Source organism: Polyodon spathula, chromosome 15, assembly GCF_017654505.1.
Source record: "Polyodon spathula isolate WHYD16114869_AA chromosome 15, ASM1765450v1, whole genome shotgun sequence".
Taxonomy (NCBI): Eukaryota; Metazoa; Chordata; class Actinopteri; order Acipenseriformes; family Polyodontidae; genus Polyodon; species Polyodon spathula.
This window is the reverse complement of record NC_054548.1, coordinates 34269188-34290849: the sequence shown is the minus strand read 5'-3', so window position 1 is coordinate 34290849 and position 21662 is coordinate 34269188. Positions and strand designations below refer to the sequence as shown.

The 21662-nt window shown below is 40.2% G+C and overlaps 1 protein-coding gene across 1 annotated transcript in view; it reads right to left on the bottom strand.

Moving 5' to 3' along the window:
- Positions 1-1928: 1928 nt before the first annotated feature.
- LOC121327594 (microtubule-associated tumor suppressor candidate 2-like) overlaps positions 1929-21662 on the bottom strand; it is an 83960-nt gene continuing 64226 nt past the window's right edge. Inside the window, exons 7-11 of the mRNA XM_041271699.1 lie at positions 21143-21216; positions 15251-15349; positions 9442-9561; positions 5735-5832; positions 1929-4245 (exon numbers count right to left, since the gene is read on the bottom strand). Coding sequence (XP_041127633.1) covers positions 4038-4245; positions 5735-5832; positions 9442-9561; positions 15251-15349; positions 21143-21216 — 599 coding nt within the window. The 3' untranslated portion in view covers positions 1929-4037. The remainder of the gene's footprint in view (positions 4246-5734; positions 5833-9441; positions 9562-15250; positions 15350-21142; positions 21217-21662) is intronic.

Below are 21662 nucleotides of genomic sequence, written 5' to 3'. Positions count from 1 at the left end.
CAGCCCCTGTGTGTATTTTGTGTTATATGTTGTGTGTTAATGCTGGTGTGTAGTCACTGGTACAGGGTATATAAACAGGTCAGCGTAACACAAGTGTTTAAAAATGTATATTTATTTAGGCATGAGGATTGCACAGCACTTCACGTGCAAGTAAAAAGTAACATGTGAGCACAGGGAATTGCACTTTATTAATTCACTGCAGCATGTTTTCATCCACTCGTGGTTGTGTGTTCGGTGAGTGGAGAACGGGTTTGGAGAGGAGAGAATTAAGAATGAGAAAATGAAACAAAGTAATTTATATAACCGTTGTTTTCACTCACCTTGTTTGTCTGTTAGTCCACTGTTTGGTTAAGTGTTAGTCGGTTTTGTTTGTCTGTTTATTTTGGCCTCATGTGCCGTGTGCTGTTTTTGTTACAACCTTTTTATTTACTTTTCTGTTCACTCACTAAATGCTGAATGAAACCATTCGCTCAACCCTCTTTGGGCTCTAGGGTGTTGCAGGCGGCATGCCCTGAGGCTATCACCGTGAGGCTGTACTGTCAGTAATCTGGAGCCACGACATCTTTGGTACAGCTTTCCATTCGGTAATGGTTATCATTACATTGAAAGGGAATGTTAGATTATTACCATAACCCTGGTTCCCTGAAAGAGAATGACAACCATTACCTTTCAAGGTTGTGTCCCCAGCTGATCTATTTTTTCGAAAGAAAATGGCGATATGCTACTGTGAGGACGTCCCTCTTCAGCAGGAGGTGGGAGGGCCTTCCCCCTCACAGCAGGGCCCTCATAGGGCAGCTTTTTTATATATGCTCAGTGATTGGCGGTCATTCCTATTCGGTAATGGTTGTCATTCTCTAATGTTCTTCCTTGCCTTCTGTGAATTCGAGCATGTGTTCTCCCATGACTTCAAAAACTTTCTTCAGAGCAGTGCAGCTTCCATTTCGTATCTCCGAACTCCAAGCCACTTCCTCTCGGCACGACTTTCTCTTGCCTGGAGCACTGTTCCATTTGTGGGGAAACCTTCTCAGTGTGGGGCGCGCATGGGTAGCTCGTATGGAAAGCTGTGCTGGGAAGCAGGCCTGAAAACTTAACTTTTTGAAAGTAGGAATGGAACACTTCACTCTCTGAAAGTCAGCGGCTTTTTGCGATTCTCTCTTCAACCCTGTGTTTGGTTAGTTTGGTTATTTTGGGCTGTGCTGGAGTCCACTTGGCGTGTTTCTCATTGGTCGTTCTCGTTCAGAGACAGCCCATTGTTCTCAATTAGTTATTGAGCTATTCCACCCCCTGTCGGCCGGATTTATGAGATGGTCTGGTCACTGTGTTAAGTATCAAGGAATACTTAAAACTGTCTAGCTTGCCTTCTGCAAGATACTGCTGGCGTCTAAATGATTAATTCAGTGATAGATAAAGATAAAACATTTGTCCAGCAGTTAGTTTACGACCCTTTCTAAAAGCATTCTTTGTCAGTGGGGGAGTTTGTGACCAGACCAAGAAGACACAGAGAAGGGTTTAAGATCCCCCCTCTGCATATTCCAATTCTGTTACTTTCATACATAGAATGATATTATGACCCCCCCCCCCCTCCCCCGACACTACAACACTAGAATTAAAAGTAGAGCCATAAGTATCATGAACAAGTACAATGACCTACATCCCAAATACATTACATGCATAGAAATATGTAAATGTGACATATTGTATATTTGATAAGGAGTACACTAGATATACCGTATATACAAATGTTAGTGACATTAGACGTACGTAGCTCCACTATATCTTCATGGCTAGTGATATGTATCCCTTGCAGGGTAAAAGTAAGGTGACCACACTCAAAAGTTTAAATTAATTAAAGACTAAGGAGGTGACTAGGATGTTGTCATGTATTTGTGACTTGTTTTTAGGAGCATGGAGACAGTTGCCATGTGTAAAGGTTATATTTTATTTTTAAAATGACAGAAACTTCAATTAACAAAGGCCTGTGTTTTGATATTTTAATCTTGTTTAACCCATAGTGCAACAAAATGTGTCAACATATACATACATAGTGTTGTTTCATTCCACACAAGTTTTATTTCCTTTGCTATTAATACATTTTTTAACATAATTTAAAAACAAAACATAATGCATGCTTCCATTTGAACCGTTATGAAGTATGACCTTATGAAGAGCCAATATACATATTACACAAATCTGCACAGAAACATCCAAAATAGTAGAAATGTTTTAAATAATTCCCCCAAACACATAATTACATCAGCCCACACACAGAGCAAACAATCAATTGTTGGGTGCACAATGTGTCTAAGGGACACAAAAGCAGTCAGTGCAGAATTTAATACCTGAATTGAATGTTTTTAAATTATATTCTACCTGTTAGACAGCAGTAAGTTGGGTTTTCCATTTGCTGATAGATGAGCTACTGTAAACTGAAACATCCTTCATCGTGTTGCTTTGTTTACAGCACTGTTGGTGCACTGTGCAGGCGTTACTGAAGCAATGTATCAGTAACCTAGACTATATGTTGTCCAGGCAACAGCGGGTCCTTTTCTATGTGATGGTTCAACCTCTAGTTTATTCATCATAAGCTTTGACAGGCTCTAGGCTAAGCTCAATACTCTCTTACTCTTTCACATAACAACAACTTTTGCACTCCTGGAACTTATAGGTATCAGTGATTCTGACTGGAATGTTACAATTATTTGTTTATTTTAAACGAAACTGATGTCATGGATCACCAGCTACACGACTTTTTGTTTTTATAAATCTTGAAATTGAGTTGAATGTTTGAAATCTGAAATATGCACTGTATACATCTAACCAAGATCTCAATGCAGCTCCAGCCATGTGGGTGTAAAAAGCCTGGAGGAAAAACTGAACAAGGAACTGAAACATTCCTCTTAGAAAATGTTATATATGTTAGATATAAACAACAAAATCCCTGAACTTACAAAATTAAATTTTTGCACATCAATATTTCAATACATCTGGTTCGTCTCTTTCCTAAACCATTAGTTTTGAGAGATCCTTAAATGCTACCTGTTCATGGGTGGTATTTTTAAGGTTTACCTGGACTTGGACAAAGATGAGTTAAACCTACACTGAGCCTACCTTGGCTAATTTTCATTCCAGTCTTATATACAGAATATTAGAAAGAGGAGGCTCAAACACTACATAACATTAAGAATGCCCAGGGGTACAGTATGATTCTTTTTTAAAGTTATACAAGTGTATTAAAATAAACGTCAGTTACAACTGGAAGACTTATATACAGTACATGCTTCTTTTTCAACAAAAAATGCGTACTGGCAGTAGTACATATTTGAACTGTCTCATTTAGGAGCAAAATTTGTCCTGTAAACTGCTTAGTCTGGTTACAGGTAGACTGAGAGAAGCAGGTGAAGAGCTGTTTGAAAAGCAGACTGTTTTAGAAAGGCAGCAGGAGTTTCAACCACGATAAACTGCTGGTGTGTAAATGTTCTCAGAATGCCACCTAATGGCAGCCTAAAGGCGCTTCTTGAAACTTCCGTTTTCCTGGCCAAAGTTGAAGGTACAGCAGATGATTTATAAAGGTGGCGACCTTAAAGAGGCGCAATGTGCAAAAGTATATTTCCAGATATATCTATTTTACAGAGATGCCGAAGTAAATATTGTTTAATCAAACAACATTGACAATCAGCAGTCACTGTCCTGGCTGCTACTTGATTGGTTATATACTGTCTATATGTGTAAATGATGGCCTGCTCGTTGGAAGTTAAACGTATGATGTCTTCCTCGCTAATATCCAGACTTTAAACTGTGCTGTTTGGTAGTATGAGATGTCAGGAAGCTAGAGCCCGCAGCTACACTGCAGGGTTTTTAAATTGTTGCCTACAGCTAACAAGGACACCTGCAGAAGCTTTTGGGCGGCAGCCCTGCCTTGTGCATCTTAAGGTACTGAATGATAACAGCTCAGAGAAGGGGCTGTTTACAGGGAGTCCGCCAGCAGCTCACCCTGTCAGGGTCTGGACGTGTCTCCGTAAAAGCCCTTCCTCCAGGCTTCACCTAGGAGCGATTCTGGAGGGAGACATTGGCCCTGGGGAGCTGCGGTGGATGGGCGAGGAGGATGGCGACAGTCGGACAGGACTCATGGGCTCTCCAGTTTGGAGTCTCCAAAGCAGCTCCTCATTTGTGCGGCTCAGCCGCTTCTTCTCATTGCTCTCCTTCTCCACATACTCCTGCAGGTTTGCATTCTCCTCAGATAACTCTCTGCAAATCAAAGAGAATCAGTTCAAACATGAAGACAATTAGTGTGACCCTTTATCAGTGCTATGCATAACTACACATAGCTATGCATAACTACAGTAAGGCTCTATTCAATGGTTTGGTGGATGAAAGCTCCTTTGCAAACCAGACATTGAAAGTTAATACAGCATACAGTGCCAAGGAAATACTTAATTTGTTTGGTTTTTAAGCATGCTCCTCCATGTGGAAAATTTTGGGTGTAAAAAATCCACGAAAACCCTAGAAAATAAGTGATCCAGCACTGAGAATTGCATGGATAAATAATTAAATAACATGAAGAAAAGAAGGTGGTGGTTATATTGTTGATTTTTCCTCACTCAGACCCTTTACTTAATAGATATCTTGGTATCTCTGAATATATGATCTCTTCTTTAAAAATATGCACAAGATTTTAATGAGCAAGAATGCAGAATGGTTGTGAAATGTTCTCTTTTTTTGTAGGCGAGCAGTACAACTGTGGATGGTGAGTTTGTTGCCTGATGAACTTCACTCAGATGACTTCACTAAATATCTTGCTACGGTACCTCTAAAAACATACTAAATATTTTAATGAGCAATCCGCATCCCAAATATGATCCACTTCCTACGAATGCAGAATGACTTGGGCTTGACATTTTCTTTTCCTTACACCCTCAGTAATAGGTGCCTGGCTAATGGCTGCCAAGGACAACACTACTTTGACTATTAAAGCAGTCTTGGCAGTCATACTTCAGGTAACTTTTTTGGGGAGTAAAATAAAAAACAAATGTTCCACAGTCATTCAGCATTGGTAGGAAATTTGGGGTATTAGGGGTACCACTTGCTATTTCAAATATGTTGCCTATTTCTAAAGAGGAGATGATTTTCTATTCGGGGATGCAAGTAGTCTGAGTGAAGTTACCAGTCAACAAACTCCCCACCCCCAGTTGCATTGCTTTCCAAGAAATCTGAGAACATTTTGGGGTACCGTTTTACCTGTGAGATGTCTTGCTCATTTTAAATCTTTTGCCTATCTTTATAGAGGAGATAATGATCTATTCAGACATGCCAATATATTTAGGAGTTAAGGGGTCTGTTTTAGCGAAAATGGGCAATACAATTCCCACCCCCTATTTTGTAAATCATTTGTGGTAATTTTGCAGTTATACTGTGGATTTACCATGATTTGGCATTTTTTTAAAAAAAAATTAATTTGCTTTACCATACCTCTCTGTGCTTTACAATTCTTATCTACGCTTTACTATGCTTTCACTGTTATTTATTACACTTTGTTGTGCTTCTCCTATGACACACTTTTATAAGGCTAGCTGCCAAAGAAACATTTTTGCTCTGGAATTTATTAATGTGAAATTAAGATACAAAAACCTACATTAATAACCATATGACCTTATGGTGAAACATCTCCAAACTATGGGGGGAGTGTTCTAAAAACTTGCTTTAATACTAAATGGGAAAAAAAAACAGAACAGCAAACCTTGACATGGCGGCATTTCTATCAATTCTGACTTTGAGGTCTTCATTTTGCTGTTGAAGCACTTGAACTCTTTCTTGTAATACAACATTTTTCTCAGCCTGTTAAAATAATAGGCAAGGAAAATAAAAAAGTGAACAATCGTTGCAGGGGTGGAAATCCAGACAAAATACATGTTTGCCATATAGTACCGTGAAAAAGTATTTGCCCCCTGTCTGATTTTCTGCATTTTTGCATATTTCTGACACCGAATGTTAACAGATTTTCAACCAAAATCTAATATTTGATAAAAGGGACCCTGAGTGAACAAATAACACAGACTTTTGATACTTATTTCATTTATCTATTAAAGAAAGTTATGCAACACCCAATGCACCTGTGTGAAAAAGTAATCGCTCCTTAGACTGGTTACACCACCTTTAGCAGCTAATGTGAAAAATGTGCAAAAATGCAGAAAATCAGACAGGGGGCAAATACTTTTTCATGGCACTGTATATTAGTGCTGGGACAAATATCCAAATATTCGAATGAATATTTTTTTGACGTGTTCGGATACAAAAATCAGATGTTCGTATTCGCTAGAAATGATAAAAATACCTTGCACTTATTTATCGCTTCACCAGAAGTTGTGTGACAGTTTAAAAAATAGAAAATGAAAAAGAGATCTGTGTGATAAAAACACAGACAGAATCAACACAGCAGCTCAAGCCTCTATGTAAAAGTTTTAGACAGCAAATAGTAAACAAACCAGATTATGTGCGCGCAAGCATAGTCATCTGGCTTGCTTAAACAGTGCCCAGCTTGCTGGAAATGTTGTGTAGTGATATATATATATATATACATACAGTGGCTTGCAAAAGTATTCAGACCCCTGATCAATTCTCTCATATTACCAAATTACAAATGGTACACTGAAATTTCGTTCTGTTTGCTATTTTATTTTTAAACACTGAAACTCAGAATCAATTATTGTAAGGTGGCATTGGTTTATGTTGGGAAATATTCAACCCCTGTGCTGTGGAAGCTCCCAGTTAGCACCGATGAAAGAATATATATATATATATACATACACATACACACACACACAGTGGCTTGCAAAAGTTTTCAGACCCAACGAGGACACAATTACCTTACCATTGGCCTCCACCTGTGAACCATTAAAGTTGTTGTTACATTTTCTAGATAAAAACCCCACTGCTGAAGGATCATTGGTAAGGCTGTGAATCTGAAGGAAAATGAAGACCAAAGAGCATTCTACAGAAGTTAGAGATAAAGTGATAAAAATGCATAGATTAAGGAAAATAATATTCAAGTGTTTGGATATCCCAATGAGCACAGTTGGATCAATAATCAGGAAGTGGAAGCTGCATCACACCACCCAGGCACTGCCAAGAAAAAGCAGTCCCTCAAAACTCAGCGCTCAATCAAGAAGGAGACTTGTGAGAGAAGCCACAGAGAGGCCAACAATCACTTTGAAGGAGCTACAGAGTTCAATGGCTGGGAGTGGAGTAATGGTGCACCAGTCAACCATATCAAGAGCTCTGCATAACACTGGCCTGTATGGGAGGGTGGCAAGAAAGAAGCTGTTACTCAAAACGTACCATCTGAAAGCGCGTCTGGAGTTTGCCAGAAAGCATGAGAGTGACCCAACTGTGATGTGGGAAAAGGTTTTGTGGTCAGATGAGACCAAGATAGAGCTTTTTGGCCAAAACTCAAAGCCCTATGTGTGGCGCAAACCTAACACTGCCCATGCCTCAAGACACACCATCCCTACAGTGAAGTATGGTGGTGGCAGCATCATGCTGTGGGGATGCTTCTCATCAGCAGGGACTGGGCATCTTGTTACAATTGAAGGAAGAATGGATGGAGCAAAATACAGGAAAATACTGCAAGAGAATCTGCTTCAGTCTGCTAAAAAAACTGAAGCTTGGGAGGAAATTCACCTTTCAGCAGGACAATGATCCCAAGCACAAGGCCAAAGCAACATTGGAGTGGCTCAAGAACAAAAAGGTGAATGTCCTACAGTGGCCCAGTCAAAGTCCTGATCTCAATCCCATTGAGAATCTGTGGCACTATTTGAAAATTGCAGTCCATAAGCGTCGTCCAACCAACCTGAACAACCTGGAGCAAATATGCCAAGAAGAATGGGCCAGCTGTTTTGCAGCGAATGGTGGGTCTACTAAATATTATTTTGTGGGGGTTGAATACTTATGCAAGCAAGATATTTCAGTTTTTTATTTTTCTTAAAAATATTTCCCCAACATAAAACCAATGTCACCTTACAATAATTGATTTTGAGTTTAAGTGTTTTAAAATAAAATATCGAACATAACTAAATTTCAATGTACCATTTGTAATTCAGTAATATGAGAGAATTGGTCAGGGGTCTGAAAACTTTTGCAAGCCACTGTGTGTGTGTGTGTGTGTGTGTGTGTGTGTGTGTGTGTGTGTGTGTGTGTGTATATATATATATATATATATCAATTATATATAATATATATATTATATATATATATTATATAATATAATCTTACATTAATTGCAACTTTCTGTAATGTGAAATGTAATAAACAGAAGCAAAAGGTGAGTTTTTTAACCCTTTGTTTTACAGTGTCATTTCCATGTTTGTTTTATTTCAAGTGTTAAAGTTACATTTCAAAAAAAATAAATAAAATGTGGTCTCAACTTTATGTACTATTTTTTCGGGAATAACCAAAACACAGTTTAACTTGACCTGCTGTTTGGCATCCTTTGTGTTGTAGTTAAGTCACTGGGGTAAAGTACAGCCTACACAATGTATTCTTTACTCCTGGGTTATTTCTTTACTTTAACATGTTACATAACGTAACGTCGTGCTGTAAAATAAAGGCACACACACACACGGGCCACGTCCCCCTGCCCCTGCTGCTATGCTATGCCTGCGTTCTGAGCAATATAATGGATTTTATTACTTAACGAATATTAAATTATAAGTGAATATCCGAACATGAAAATCCTGTGTTTGTCCCAGCACTACCAGATACAGAAGTATAAAACAAGCAACACTGTACAACATTTTACAAAAAACATTAGGTTAACAGATGGATTACACCGTGTAACAAATTATTATTATTTTCTTGTTCCTGGGTAGTAAGTGTTATTTCCTAATTGCTTACAGTATAATTGCAAATCTTGAAAAACTACTCACTTCTAAATCTTTTGTAGTCATTTTTGTATTACTTTAGTATAAATACATGTTAATTTGGATTCATATGTTGTTTTTTTCTGACTTTATGTGAACGAAAAGACACACATTTGCCCGTTTTCCCATTGGAAATAGTGATATTTTGAAATATCACTGTCCTGGTCACAAAAGCAAAGTTTGTGGGGAATAATAGCCATTTTCTATACTTTTGAGGCATAAGCAATTAAGAAATAACACTTACAACCCAGGAACAAAAATTGTGTTACATAGTGTTATTGATTTTAAACTTGAAGAAAATAAAACACTGCACTGTACTATCGATTTCTCACATAAGATGTACACATTTACAGCTTACATGAGGAATCATGTTTCAAATACAATTCAAGAAAATGAAGTGATCACTTACAGGATATATGCCTTGTATTTAAGGATCTGATAATTCTGCTCATGAATACATTGGAAAATCTTTACTTAAAATTTGTTCCTGAGTTGATCTGAACCTAATACAATGCCTCCATATACTCACCAATCTTTCAAACTCCATAATCTTCTTTTCCTGCTCATGAATTTGCTGATTCTTCATCTCTAGAATTTGCTTCAGACTCTTCATATCTTCTTCTATATGTTGATAGGGGGCCAGGGCCTCCTAGAAAGTGATGGAAGAATAGTTACACACACGTTTTATTAGCTATATATATATATATATATATATATAGATATATATATATATAAATATCTATATATATATATATATATATATATAATATTTGGTACAGTTCAAGGGAACAGTCCTACCATGTCAAGGCTTGTCAGGCTTCTCGTTTTTCTCTGTAACACTTTTCTGGTACACAATTACTCTGATAACTAACAACTTGATATAATTGAATCTGCCTTTGCAGGCAGGTAGAGGATTTGGTGATCTAGACACCTATGGCTTTTGGGTGGGTAATATCCCTATAGAAAAGGTAACGACAGACAATTTACCACTAATGGTACAGGTGCAGCAGCATGCAGTGACCTGGGCTCTGTTCCACAATGAGAGATCTGTTTCATTGCTGTGATTATGGGGGTATTATTGGTTGAAATCCAACAGGAAGCTCGATGGAAGGGGGTAGATGTAGCTTTGTGTTCACTTTAATTAATGCTCTAGTTTCTCCTGATTTTATACACCTTTGTTAGTTACAAAAGAAACTGTGCAATTGTTAAAAAAACATACTGTACAATTGGCTTTACTATAGATTTACTATTCACCCCTTAAGGTATATAAATAATTGAGTGGTTGTTCAAATGGTTTCTTCTTAAAATACATTTGAGAGTGACTCAAGTATCATGAGGAAACTGACAAGTTGGGTGACCAGATCCAGTCAGTAGCTTTGTGCACCTCATTGCAAAAATAAGAACGTTTGCATCATTTGTATTTGTGGGACACATATGACCCTTGTACCTTAAAGATTTAATTGACTATAAGTTCTTGTTTTGGGGAATTTACAGACTGAGCTTACAATAAGTAAAACTCTGCTGATTATTGGTTGAGGGATGATGCATCTCAAAAATAAAGATTCAAGATAACCTGCACCAACACCTGTAGCACAGCATGCAGGGAACTGTACAACACTTTGAATAGGAGGGGAAAGAGGAGGGCAGCTCAGCTTTGTGCAGAAACCAGACTGCAAAGAGGTCATTTGCCCCACAGCCCTGCCGGTGCTATGTGAAGATTCACATGGTAAACATCTACATAGTGAAGCTGAAACTGTTTGCCTGCAGCAATCTGTAAAACCTGGAGCTGCTTACTTGATGCACAACTCAGGTTGCCTCCTTCAACAGGAGCCAGAAAGCACAGCATTCATGTACTTTCAGAATGTTTTAATACAATCTGTCTAGTCAGACAGCAGAGAGCTAGAGAACTCATCACTCCTGGCCTGGACATTTTGATTACTGTACATTTGGGTTGGATTTAAATTATTATTATTTTTTTTTTATCTCTACATTAATGAAGCATTAAGGCATGATAAGGGATGGCTTAACATTAAGTGTGCAGTTATATCATGTCAACCCTTCCCCTGGAGGACCTTAATGTTATTAGAAAATTACACTATGTAACACAATTTTTGTTCCTGGGTAGTAAGTGTTATTTCCTAATTGCTTATGCCTCAAAAGTATAGAAAATGGCTATTATTCCCCACAAACTTTGCTTTTGTGACCAGGACAGTGATATTTTGAAATATAACTATTTCCAATGAGAAAACGGGCGAATTTGTGTCTTTGCGTTCACATAAAGTCAGAAAAAAACAACATATGAATCCAAATTAACATGTATTTATACTAAAGTAATACAAAAATGACTACAAAAGATTTAGAAGTGAGTAGTTTTTCAAGATTTACGATTTTACTGTAAATCACTTTCACGAATCAGCCCCCAAATCTCCCATCATGTTCTCGTTATACTGTCCTTGGTAGCGGCGTTCAAAGTCCAGTATATCCTGGTGGAAGTGCTCGCCTTGCTCCTCCGAGTACGCTCCCATGTTCTCCTTGAATTTATCAAGATGAGCATCAAGGATATGGACTTTGAGGGACATCCTACAGCCCATTGTGCTGTAGTTCTTCACCAGAGTCTCAACCAGCTCCACATAGTTTTCGGCCTTGTGATTGCCCAGGAAGCCCCGAACCACTGCGACAAAGCTGTTCCAAGCCGCTTTCTCCTTACTAGTGAGCTTCTTGGGGAATTCATTGCACTCCAGGATCTTCTTTATCTGTGGTCCGACAAAGACACCGGCTTTGACCTTTGCCTCAGACAGCTTAGGGAAGAAGTCTTGAAGGCTGCCGACTCCTTATCTAGAGCTCTGACAAATTGTTTCATAAGGCCCAATTTGATGTGCAGTGGTGGCATCAGCACCTTCCGGGGGTCCACCAGTGGCTCCCACTTGACGTTGTTCCTCCCCACAGAGAACTCGGTCCGCTGTGGCCAGTCCCGCCTGTGGTAGTGCGCCTTGGTGTCCCTGCTGTCCCAAAAGCAAAGATAGCAGGGAAACTTGGTAAAACCGCCTTGGAGACCCATCAGGAATGCCACCATTGCAGCCTCTTGATGCCATCTCAGAAAAATGCAGATATGTATCCACTTAGGCAGCTGGAACTAAACTGAACTGGTGGGCTTAAGGCCCCTGTATTTATACTACTATTTATATTACTGGAAAGTTCTAGAAAGTTCTAGAAGTTACTCCAAGTTTACTCAGCACTGAATCTATCTGGAATGTTCTGGAAAATAGGTAAATTTCAAAATATCACTGTCCTGGTCACAAAAGCAAAGTCTGTGGGGAATAATAGCCATTTTCTATACTTTTGAGGCATAAGCAATTAGGAAATAACATTTACTGCCCAGGAACATATTGAAAATATTGTTACACTGTGTTATTACATGTATTTACTTTTTAAATTAACACAACAAATAAAAAACAAAAATCTTTACAACAGTAAATATACTATGCACAAGACACTAGTACCAGTCTGAACAAACATGCTCTGAATGAACTGTATTGACTGTTGTACTGCCGTAAGGGTTACTGCTACAGGTGGAAACAACAGTGTCAGTGTGAGAATGCTCTTTGTGCTTCACATTTTTTAGCTGCTGGTGTTATTGGGGGATAGTGTGTTGTTTTATTTTTTCCACTTTGTCTCCTTTTTAATTACTGTTAGCATAAAGTCACTAAATTCACTTTTCTGCTGTATGGTGGGTCATTCAAAAAGCGATTGATACCAGCTTGCATAAAGCTAGATATGCTGTACAGCTCTCCATCTCTACTCCTTATGGAACCAGGATAACATTCCCTGAGGAGACTGTTCAATTTGTTATTAGAAAGTGAATGAAATATAATGCCCTTTATCACTGGCATGATCTATGTGGTTCAGAACCTACCCAGGCAGGACCCGGTGTCATCAGTGTACGTGATTTCACATTGCTTTTGATAAAGCAAGGTTGGCCTGGATGACAGATGCAAGTACATAATGCGGTACCAATGCCCTGGAAACAACTTGTTACTGACGTTTCTATCCAGGCTTCTCTCGATTGAACTGTCAGCAACATTTTTAATTGGAGCAAATGTTCCTACATCCCTGCTGCAATCTGATTCATGCTGTGTCTCAATCAACAAAAAAATGGCTAAACAGAATAAACAGAAAATTTCCTTGCGGAAGTGAACCTTCACGCAGGCATGGCTGTTTGTTATTGCGGCGGCTCACGAACGGCCATCAGGCATTTTATCTCGCTCAACCTGGGTCAAAGAGTGTCGACCCACATCCTAACATGGGTCACTGGGACCTGGGTTAACTGGACCCGGGTAGGAGTGTCAGTGTGAAAGGGGTTTTAGAGGTCCACCTTTTTCTTGGAGAGAATTTTGCCTTTAGAAATTTGAATTTTGGGTACTTTGTGAAGTTCAGGAAATTAATCTTCATACCATTTTTTCCATTAAAATTATCAATTTGATTCTGGGTCTGACATTTTTTTTTAAATTAGCAGTTACTTACAGATATTAAATGTTATAGAATTACGACAGGTAAGGGGCAGAGGAATATAAATCATAGGTGGTATGCCTGTTGAAATATAGTTGATAGAACGGAGGTAACCAATCAGAGAGCTGGATTTTTCTAAGCAGATATTTAATGTAGTGTGAGATTTTGAGGCCCCTATTGCCCGATTCGCACAAGATTCCAAATCACCACATAAACTGGTGAATTCTGAATTTTTACCGACATCGTGAAATTTAGTCCCATGCACACCATTAATTTCTTTTTATCCCAGATAATTCTCAGAGGTACTCTCATTTCTTTACAGCATATCTTGACCTTCTGTAAAATTTAAAACTCAACTGATCCTGTGTATTTGTACTCCCGTGCGAATCGACCATGTCAGTATTATGTCATGATAGAAGCATTTCCATGATATTCATCTCAAAGAAATCCCAGCCTTTACAATAAACCATAATATAATTTTAATATTGGTATGATCTGTCCTAAGATTCTAGAGTTCAGTAAAACACAAATATTGGGCATAACCAAATCGGGAACAGGTGAAAATACAAAACATAAATTGCTGACATAAAAATGTAAATACATATCACTCAAAGGACAAAATGGTTATTCTATCCTTTGGAAAATAAGGTATAATGAAATGAGTTATTTACATCCAGTTCACTGTTTAAAAATCATGCACAAAAGTCCCTTCTCTGGCCACAACATCGCATTTCAATTAGAATTTACTGACTTTCCTTGATGAAAACTAATCCACATCTGGGATGTTACTAGATGTTCTTTGCTTTTGGACCCCTGATTTTTAATCCCATGTGAATCATGCTTATGTGCTCTGTGAGACAGGGTAAAGATTAACTTATGTGAATTGTGGAATACAATATCCAGTACTTTCCTACTCACAATGATCACAGCTTTTTGATCAGTGTGTGATGAAGTGGTTGCAAAAGGATCAAATAATAATACTACCACTGATCCTCCACTGTATTATACTATTTGCTATTTGCAATACTGGTATGATTAACTATCTGCTACAGTCTGTGGCACAGAAGATCATTTTCCCACATATTTTACCTAAAAAAAAAAAAAAAACACCCCAGTGAAGAGCTTTCATATATTATATATGTCAATCCTTTGTTTGGAGAGCAGCCAAAGGGACTGGACTGCCCTTGGAGCACAGATGAAATCTAGAAAGTTACCATTGAAAGACAATAATCAATATGCTAGAAGTGTACTGTGATCAGGTATATTTTTTAATTTGAAGCAGGTAACAGCAGCAATCTGTTATGTAGTGGACAATATTCTCATTATACATTCTGAAAGAAATTCACTGATTTATTACCCAGAGCAAGTTGTCGTACATGCACGGAACTGCTTCTTAACTGTGTCAGTTTAAATTGAATAAATAAAATGGGACCTACAAGCACAGTTTTGCATTATGGATTGCACTATGATGTCTACCTGACTTACAAATAGAAGACATCTAATTTATCAGCTTCAGATTAGATGGTGCACTAAAACTGTTAATCAACGTTGGTAGTAGGGCAGTTGATGTAGGAGGCATTATTGTAATACAGGATATTTGCAGTACCACCTACATTTTTTATCAGCCATAATATAGACTAAATATGTCATTTAGAACAGCACACTGAATTACTGTAGCAGCAAGAGAGAGCTTTACAGACAAGCTCCTGAGGAGGAACAAACCAGGAAGATGGAAGATGTTTTCAGCAATTCTTTTACTCAACTTTATCTTTTGTGTAACATGTTTCTTTTAATGAAACATTAAGTTGACTACCACAATCACTTGGTCATACCTCAATATGCTCATCTGTGCTTCTTCGTAGTGCCTCCTCAAACCGCCTAGCTCTGTCTCTCAGAGTGCAGTTCTGAAATGTCAGCGTGTCCACCTGGTCCTGTCATACACAAGGTTAAAATTATTTGTTTGTCACATGTGCTGAACTACTATAGCTATGCTCATCAGCAATTACCACCTACAAACAGAACACCATAATAAATAACCAATAGGTCAAGGCAATTTGACAGATCTATAATGTATACTATTCATAGCTTAGATATTAGTAGTATTTGTGGCTCAGATATGAATATTGATGGGTCAGAATTAATATTATAATGTATATAGATCAGAGGAAAGTGTTTTCAGGTTTCTGCCAACAGGGAAATAAACGCTCAATAAAGGCAAGAGAAAATGCACACTTGTTTCACACCTTAGGAACGCTGAAATAATTCAAGTTCAGTACATCAGGACAAACCCCACAACACAGAAATCTGAATTTAAGGAAACATTTTATTAATGATTATGCAATGTATGGAAGAAACAATTTGGCATCAAACCTGCTTGGTTTGAGGGTCCACCACCTGGCAGCCTGGGCAAGGCAGGAGACCTCCATAACTGATTGCACATAAGAAGCTGGGGTGGAGATGGGGGAGGTAGAGGGATGCAAATGAATCAAATGCAAGAGATGGGTGAGTTACATGGGTATTTATGTTTTTGATAGGTTACATTGAGATGATGAAATGTGTGGGGGCTGTCTCTATTCCCTAACTTTAGTTTGTAAACTTAATTTCAGTAGTTCAGGACAAACCCCACAACACAGAAATTTGAGTATAAGAAAATATTTTATTCTGGACGAGGCAGGAAACCCCCAAAAGATCCAAGCGGGTCCCAATGCCGTAGAGTAGATTTTAATTACTGAGCACAGCAAAAGGTCACTAATGTCAGTTCTGATATGTGACCTGCTCCTATCTGAAAAGAATGACCTCAATATTTTTCTACTGGAAACCCAGAACTGAACGGGATCTGGTGGAGGTGATAGATAAACCTATGACGGATGACAGTGGTTCCGTTTTCATTCTGGCTCTGGGAGCGACGGAGGCTCCTCCTCCCTCTCTGGCTCTGGGAGCGACGGCGGCGGCTCCTCACCCCTCTCTGGCTCTGGGAGCGACGGCGGCTCCTCCTCCCTCTCTGGCTCTGGGAGCGACGGCGGCTCCTCCTCCCTCTCTGGCTCTGGGAGCGACGGCGGCTCCTCCTCCCTCTCTGGCTCTGGGAGCGACGGCGGATCCTCCTCCCTCTCTGGCTCTGGGAGCGACGGCGGATCCTCCTCCCTCTCTGGCTCTGGGAGCGACGGCGGATCCTCCTCCCTCTCTGGCTCTGGGAGCGACGGCGGATCCTCCTCCCTCTCTGGCGGAGGCGGGATCCTCCTCCCTCTCGGGCTCTGGGAGCGACGGCGGATCCTCCTCCCTCTCTGGCTCTGGGAGCGACGGCGGCTCCTCCTCCCTCTCTGGCTCTGGGAGCGACGGCAGCTCCTCCTCCCTCTCTGGCTCTGGGAGCGACGGAGGCTCCTCCTCCCTCTCTGGCTCTGGGAGCGACGGAGGCTCCTCCTCCCTCTCTGGCTCTGGGAGCGACGGCAGGATCCTCCTCCCTCTCTGGCTCTGGGAGCGACGGCGGATCCTCCTCCCTCTCTGGCTCTGGGAGCGACGGCGGATCCTCCTCCCTCTCTGGCTCTGGGAGCGACGGCGGATCCTCCTCCCTCTCTGGCTCTGGGAGCGACGGCGGATCCTCCTCCCTCTCTGGCTCTGGGAGCGACGGCGGATCCTCCTCCCTCTCTGGCTCTGGGAGCGACGGCAGATCCTCCTCCCTCTCTGGCTCTGGGAGCGACGGCGGCTCCTCCTCCCTCTCTGGCTCTGGGAGCGACGGCGGCTCCTCACCCCTCTCTGGCTCTGGGAGCGACGGCGGCTCCTCACCCCTCTCTGGCTCTGGGAGCGACGGCAGCTCCTCCTCCCTCTCTGGCTCTGGGAGCGACGGCGGCTCCTCCTCCCTCTCTGGCTCTGGGGACGACGGCAGCTCCTCACCCCTCTCTGGCTCTGGGAGCGACGGCAGCTCCTCACCCCTCTCTGGCTCTGGGAGCGACGGCAGCTCCTCACCCCTCTCTGGCTCTCGGGAAGGCGGCTCACCCCTCTTTATTGGAGTGACCGGGGCATCTCCCATGTCTACCGCCAGGTAATTAACCACCATGAGGGCAACCTCTGGGAAGGAGGCCGGGTGGTGTTGTTCCTCCCACTGTTCCCACCTCTCCCCATCTCGACGCCACAGCGTGTTGATAACTATGGGGAGATCGTGGACGAGGTCTGCCTCAGGGTGCATCAACCAGTCCCAGATCTCCTGGGACGGTGGTGAAGGTGGTGGTGCTGGAGGTAGTGGGGTGGCCCCTGATGCCCGGGGTGAACACTGCACCTCTTCCTGGGCCTGGTTGTAGGGGCATCCTGCCCAGTTGTGGCCGTCCTCCTCACACCGGCCACACCAGTTTGCCGGTGGCACGTCTGGGCAGGACCGCCAACGATGGTCCTCCTTCCCACACCAGGAACACCAGGGGAAGAGGCTGGCCGGGTCCTCCAGCGGTGGCTGCAGCAGCTTACATTTCTTCAGCTGCTGCTGCTTTTCCTGCCTTTGCCGCTGTCTGCTCTTCTTTCCCATTTTTTTTTTTTCAAAAAAAAAAAAAAAAAAAAAAAAAAAAAAAAAAAATTTATCCCAAAAATTCCACAAAACAAAACAAAAATACTGCTCTGAGCCTCTAGGTGGCGCTATCCCACTTCTGACACCAAATGTGGGAGGCTGGCGAGTGGATAGAGGCCCAGAGACAGACTGCAGTTCAAAAAAAATAACTATTTTATTATAAATAAACACAAAATGAAAGGGCACAAGGGCCAAAACAAAACAATTTGAACACAAAGAAAGACAAAAAAGCAAAATTTACAAAAATAACAATCTCCAGGCTGGGCAATGCCTTCACTGGATTCAAGCTCTCCAAACAACCAAAAAAAACCAACCTGCTTCCTCAGCTCCCTCTCCCCAAATGAGAAGCAGAGGCCTCCTTTTATATCAGGTGGCTGGGCGCTGATTGATTGTTAATCAACCTAATCAACTAATCAACCCCAGCCACCTGAACATAATAAACCCAGGCAGGCAGGGGAAGTTAACCCCATCCCTGCCAATTTAAAAGGGCAGAGCTTTGCTCTTCCACAGACCCTATCAACTGAACTACACAGAGACTATCCATTACATGCAGATATATGACGGAACACTGTATTACAGTGTAATATACATTTACTCATGCAACAGTGAGTAAAGGGTATCTTGAAGTTAACAGGAATAACTTTTTTATATTCAGTAGTCCTGAGTAAATATTATATTTTTCAGCTACCCTTATTTGTGGAATAATTACAGTACACTATGAAAATGAATGGTGTATCCTCTATATATAATTATTTTTTCTAGCTGTTTAGGCTACAACTAAATCTACAATATAATATGTATGGATGACAAACACCATGTAATGGCAATAAATAAATAATTATTTTGGTGGGTAAGGGTGGAATTTCAACCAGTAATAAAATCTTAAGCGAGAACTCTGCATGCTAAGCAACACAACAACATTTAGATTGACAACAGATTTCTGTGTGACATTTAGAGTAAAACCATGAATATTTATATGGTTGGAGGTATGCCCCCTGTACATCTTACATTTTCACTCTAATAGGGCAGGGGTCTGTAAAGTTGATGGTGTGATTATCCAGGGCTTGTCATGCATATTCATAAACCTGTTCCCACTACCCTGAATCTGTGCTGGAGCGACAGGTAGGACAGATGAACCAATCAAAATGCTGAACTTTGGGAGAGGAGTCAAGAACCAAGGAAACGTTTCTGATTGAACAGGTTGGAGTTTAGCAGCCGATTTTATGAATTCAGAAGACATTTTGACTAGAAGACTGAAACTGAAAATAGCTAATCAAAACTGATGTATGACCAGGGATATATCAGTAAAGATATCAAAACATTGTTGTTGAAAGATTATTGAATTATGTTGAAAAATATATTACAACAAAGCAGGAAACTAGGGGAAGTAATGTGTTGTGATTTAAACCCAACGGCCTGTTCAGGAGTGATTTTAACTCCTAAAATCACAGTACTTTGCTATTCATTTTGGTTTTTGTGGTATTAACATGTCATAATTTTTTTATATTGTTTATTAAAAGTCAATTTTCTTATTTCTTACTACTGACACAGCAAAACCACAGTGACAACACATTACCAGGGGTAAATTGTGTTTTATATAACATAATTGACACAGTAGAAAAAGACTAAATCCTACCAGAGCAAAAGTTTAAAACAAAAATGATGGATTATTGATTTCTCTACAGAATAAAGGGCTACAGTGTGGATTATTTATAGAATATCTCTTAGTGTCAGGCCCATAACTTGGCGAATAATAAAAACCATGAATCACTGTATGATATCCAAATTAATGCACAGCAATGCTCAATGCTACAGTGTCACAACTGGGAGCTGATGACCCATATCCATTCTCAATTATAGCCTGCATGGGTCTGTTTAAATGATCCAGGCAAATCTACATGCTGCCCCTGTTTACATGATTAAAAAAGAACCCGAAGGTATGATATGGTGTTTAGATTTGCTGCTGTTTAGATCCATTGACTAGACCCCTATACGTGATTGTCTTCTCAAAACTAATAGGTCATAGTAGTAGAAAGCTATGGACAAGTTGACATTCAGTATAGTAAATGATCACTGGATATGCAAACATTTTAAGAAAGATTCAATTAATCCCTGAATTAAGTAGGTACATATTCTGAATGCATTATCTGAAAGGTTATTGTATTTATTTCTTATGGTTTTAACTAAGAATTTATAACATTTTATAATAATCTGGCAGGGTGAAAACCCTAAAATGTAAATAGTGTGTGTGCAGGGGAATGTAAGGTTGGCAGGGATGGGGTTAAATCTGTCTCTGCCAACAATTACAGGTGTGGCCATTCCCAAATTAGACAATTGGGGAGTGGCCATCTGATTAAAAAGAAGGAGAAATTCTTTGTGTGGTGAGAGGGAGTTAGGTAACTGTAACTGTGTATTTTGTTGTATATTGTTGCCCATGTGTGAAGAAGACGATTGCCCAGCCTCCAGCCAGTTAGTCTTTAATAATAATAATAATCTTTATTTTTATATAGTGATTTTCATAGTGGACCCCATCACAAAGCGCTTTACAAGATATGAGACTAGGGTGTGTGAACTATGCATCAGTTGCGAGTCACTTACAACAACGTCTCACCCGAAAGACAGAGCACAAGGAGGTTAAGTGACTTGCTCAGTTAGTTTAAACTTTTTATTTTGGCCACTTTGCCTCTGTTTGTTTGTTCCTGTGTTTTGTTTGTTTAATAACAGCGCTTCATTGCAGCTTCTGCCTCTGAGTCTCTACTTCATGTCGGTAACATCTGGGGCCACAGTGCTATCCTGTGACAGGAATAGCCACACTTGTGATTGATGGCAGGGACAGATTTAACCCCGTCCCTGCCAACCTTACATTCCCACACAGACACTCTTTACATTTTGCAGCTTTCGTACCGCCACACTGTGTTTGAAGTTGTGGATGAATATAATTCACAGTTACCTCGCTTTCCCAAAGGGTCCAAAAGTCTTTCTTATTCCACAAAAGATAACATCGACATTACAAGTGACTTACATAAAAGCTTTGGCCATGTAACAGTGATGTGGTGCAGTGAGGTAAATGTGTTAGAATAGCATTCTGGAGACACCACAGCTATGTTTGACAGCTGCATGAGTTTCTCTTTGCCAGGAAAACAAAGCCTTCTGAAACGCTTTAGCTGGCCCTTACCTGCAGTGATAGTCGCAGATTTTCAAAGTCTTCCTCTAGTTTTTTTCTTTCAAGTTCATGAGCTGTTCTGAGCTCTGAAAAAAAAGTACAAGTGCCTTGTTATGGTCTGGTCCTGGTCCTTAATTAATTGGTTAAACCAGATTTGATTGAGTGGTGGAGGTCTTGAGCTGAGATGGGTTGAGTGAGCCACAGGTGAGTTACCACAGCTTTAGCTGTAAAAAATATTTCATATGGATTTTGGGATATGCCATTTGTTTGTATTGTTCCTTTGCATATGATTTTATGTTTTCATTGTTGTTTTTTTATTTTTTGACCCAGTAAAGTAGTGACTGTTAACTCAGTTGATTATGATACAGACATCACAGGCAGTTTTACATTATAGTGAAAACAGTGTGTTTATTTTAACATACCAGACATAGTGCTTACCTGGAATTCCAAATTCCTCACTTATATTTTCATTTCCAGTAGTTCTAGTGTTATCGTTATTGTAACTCTTTTGTACATCAATGAGTTCACAGTA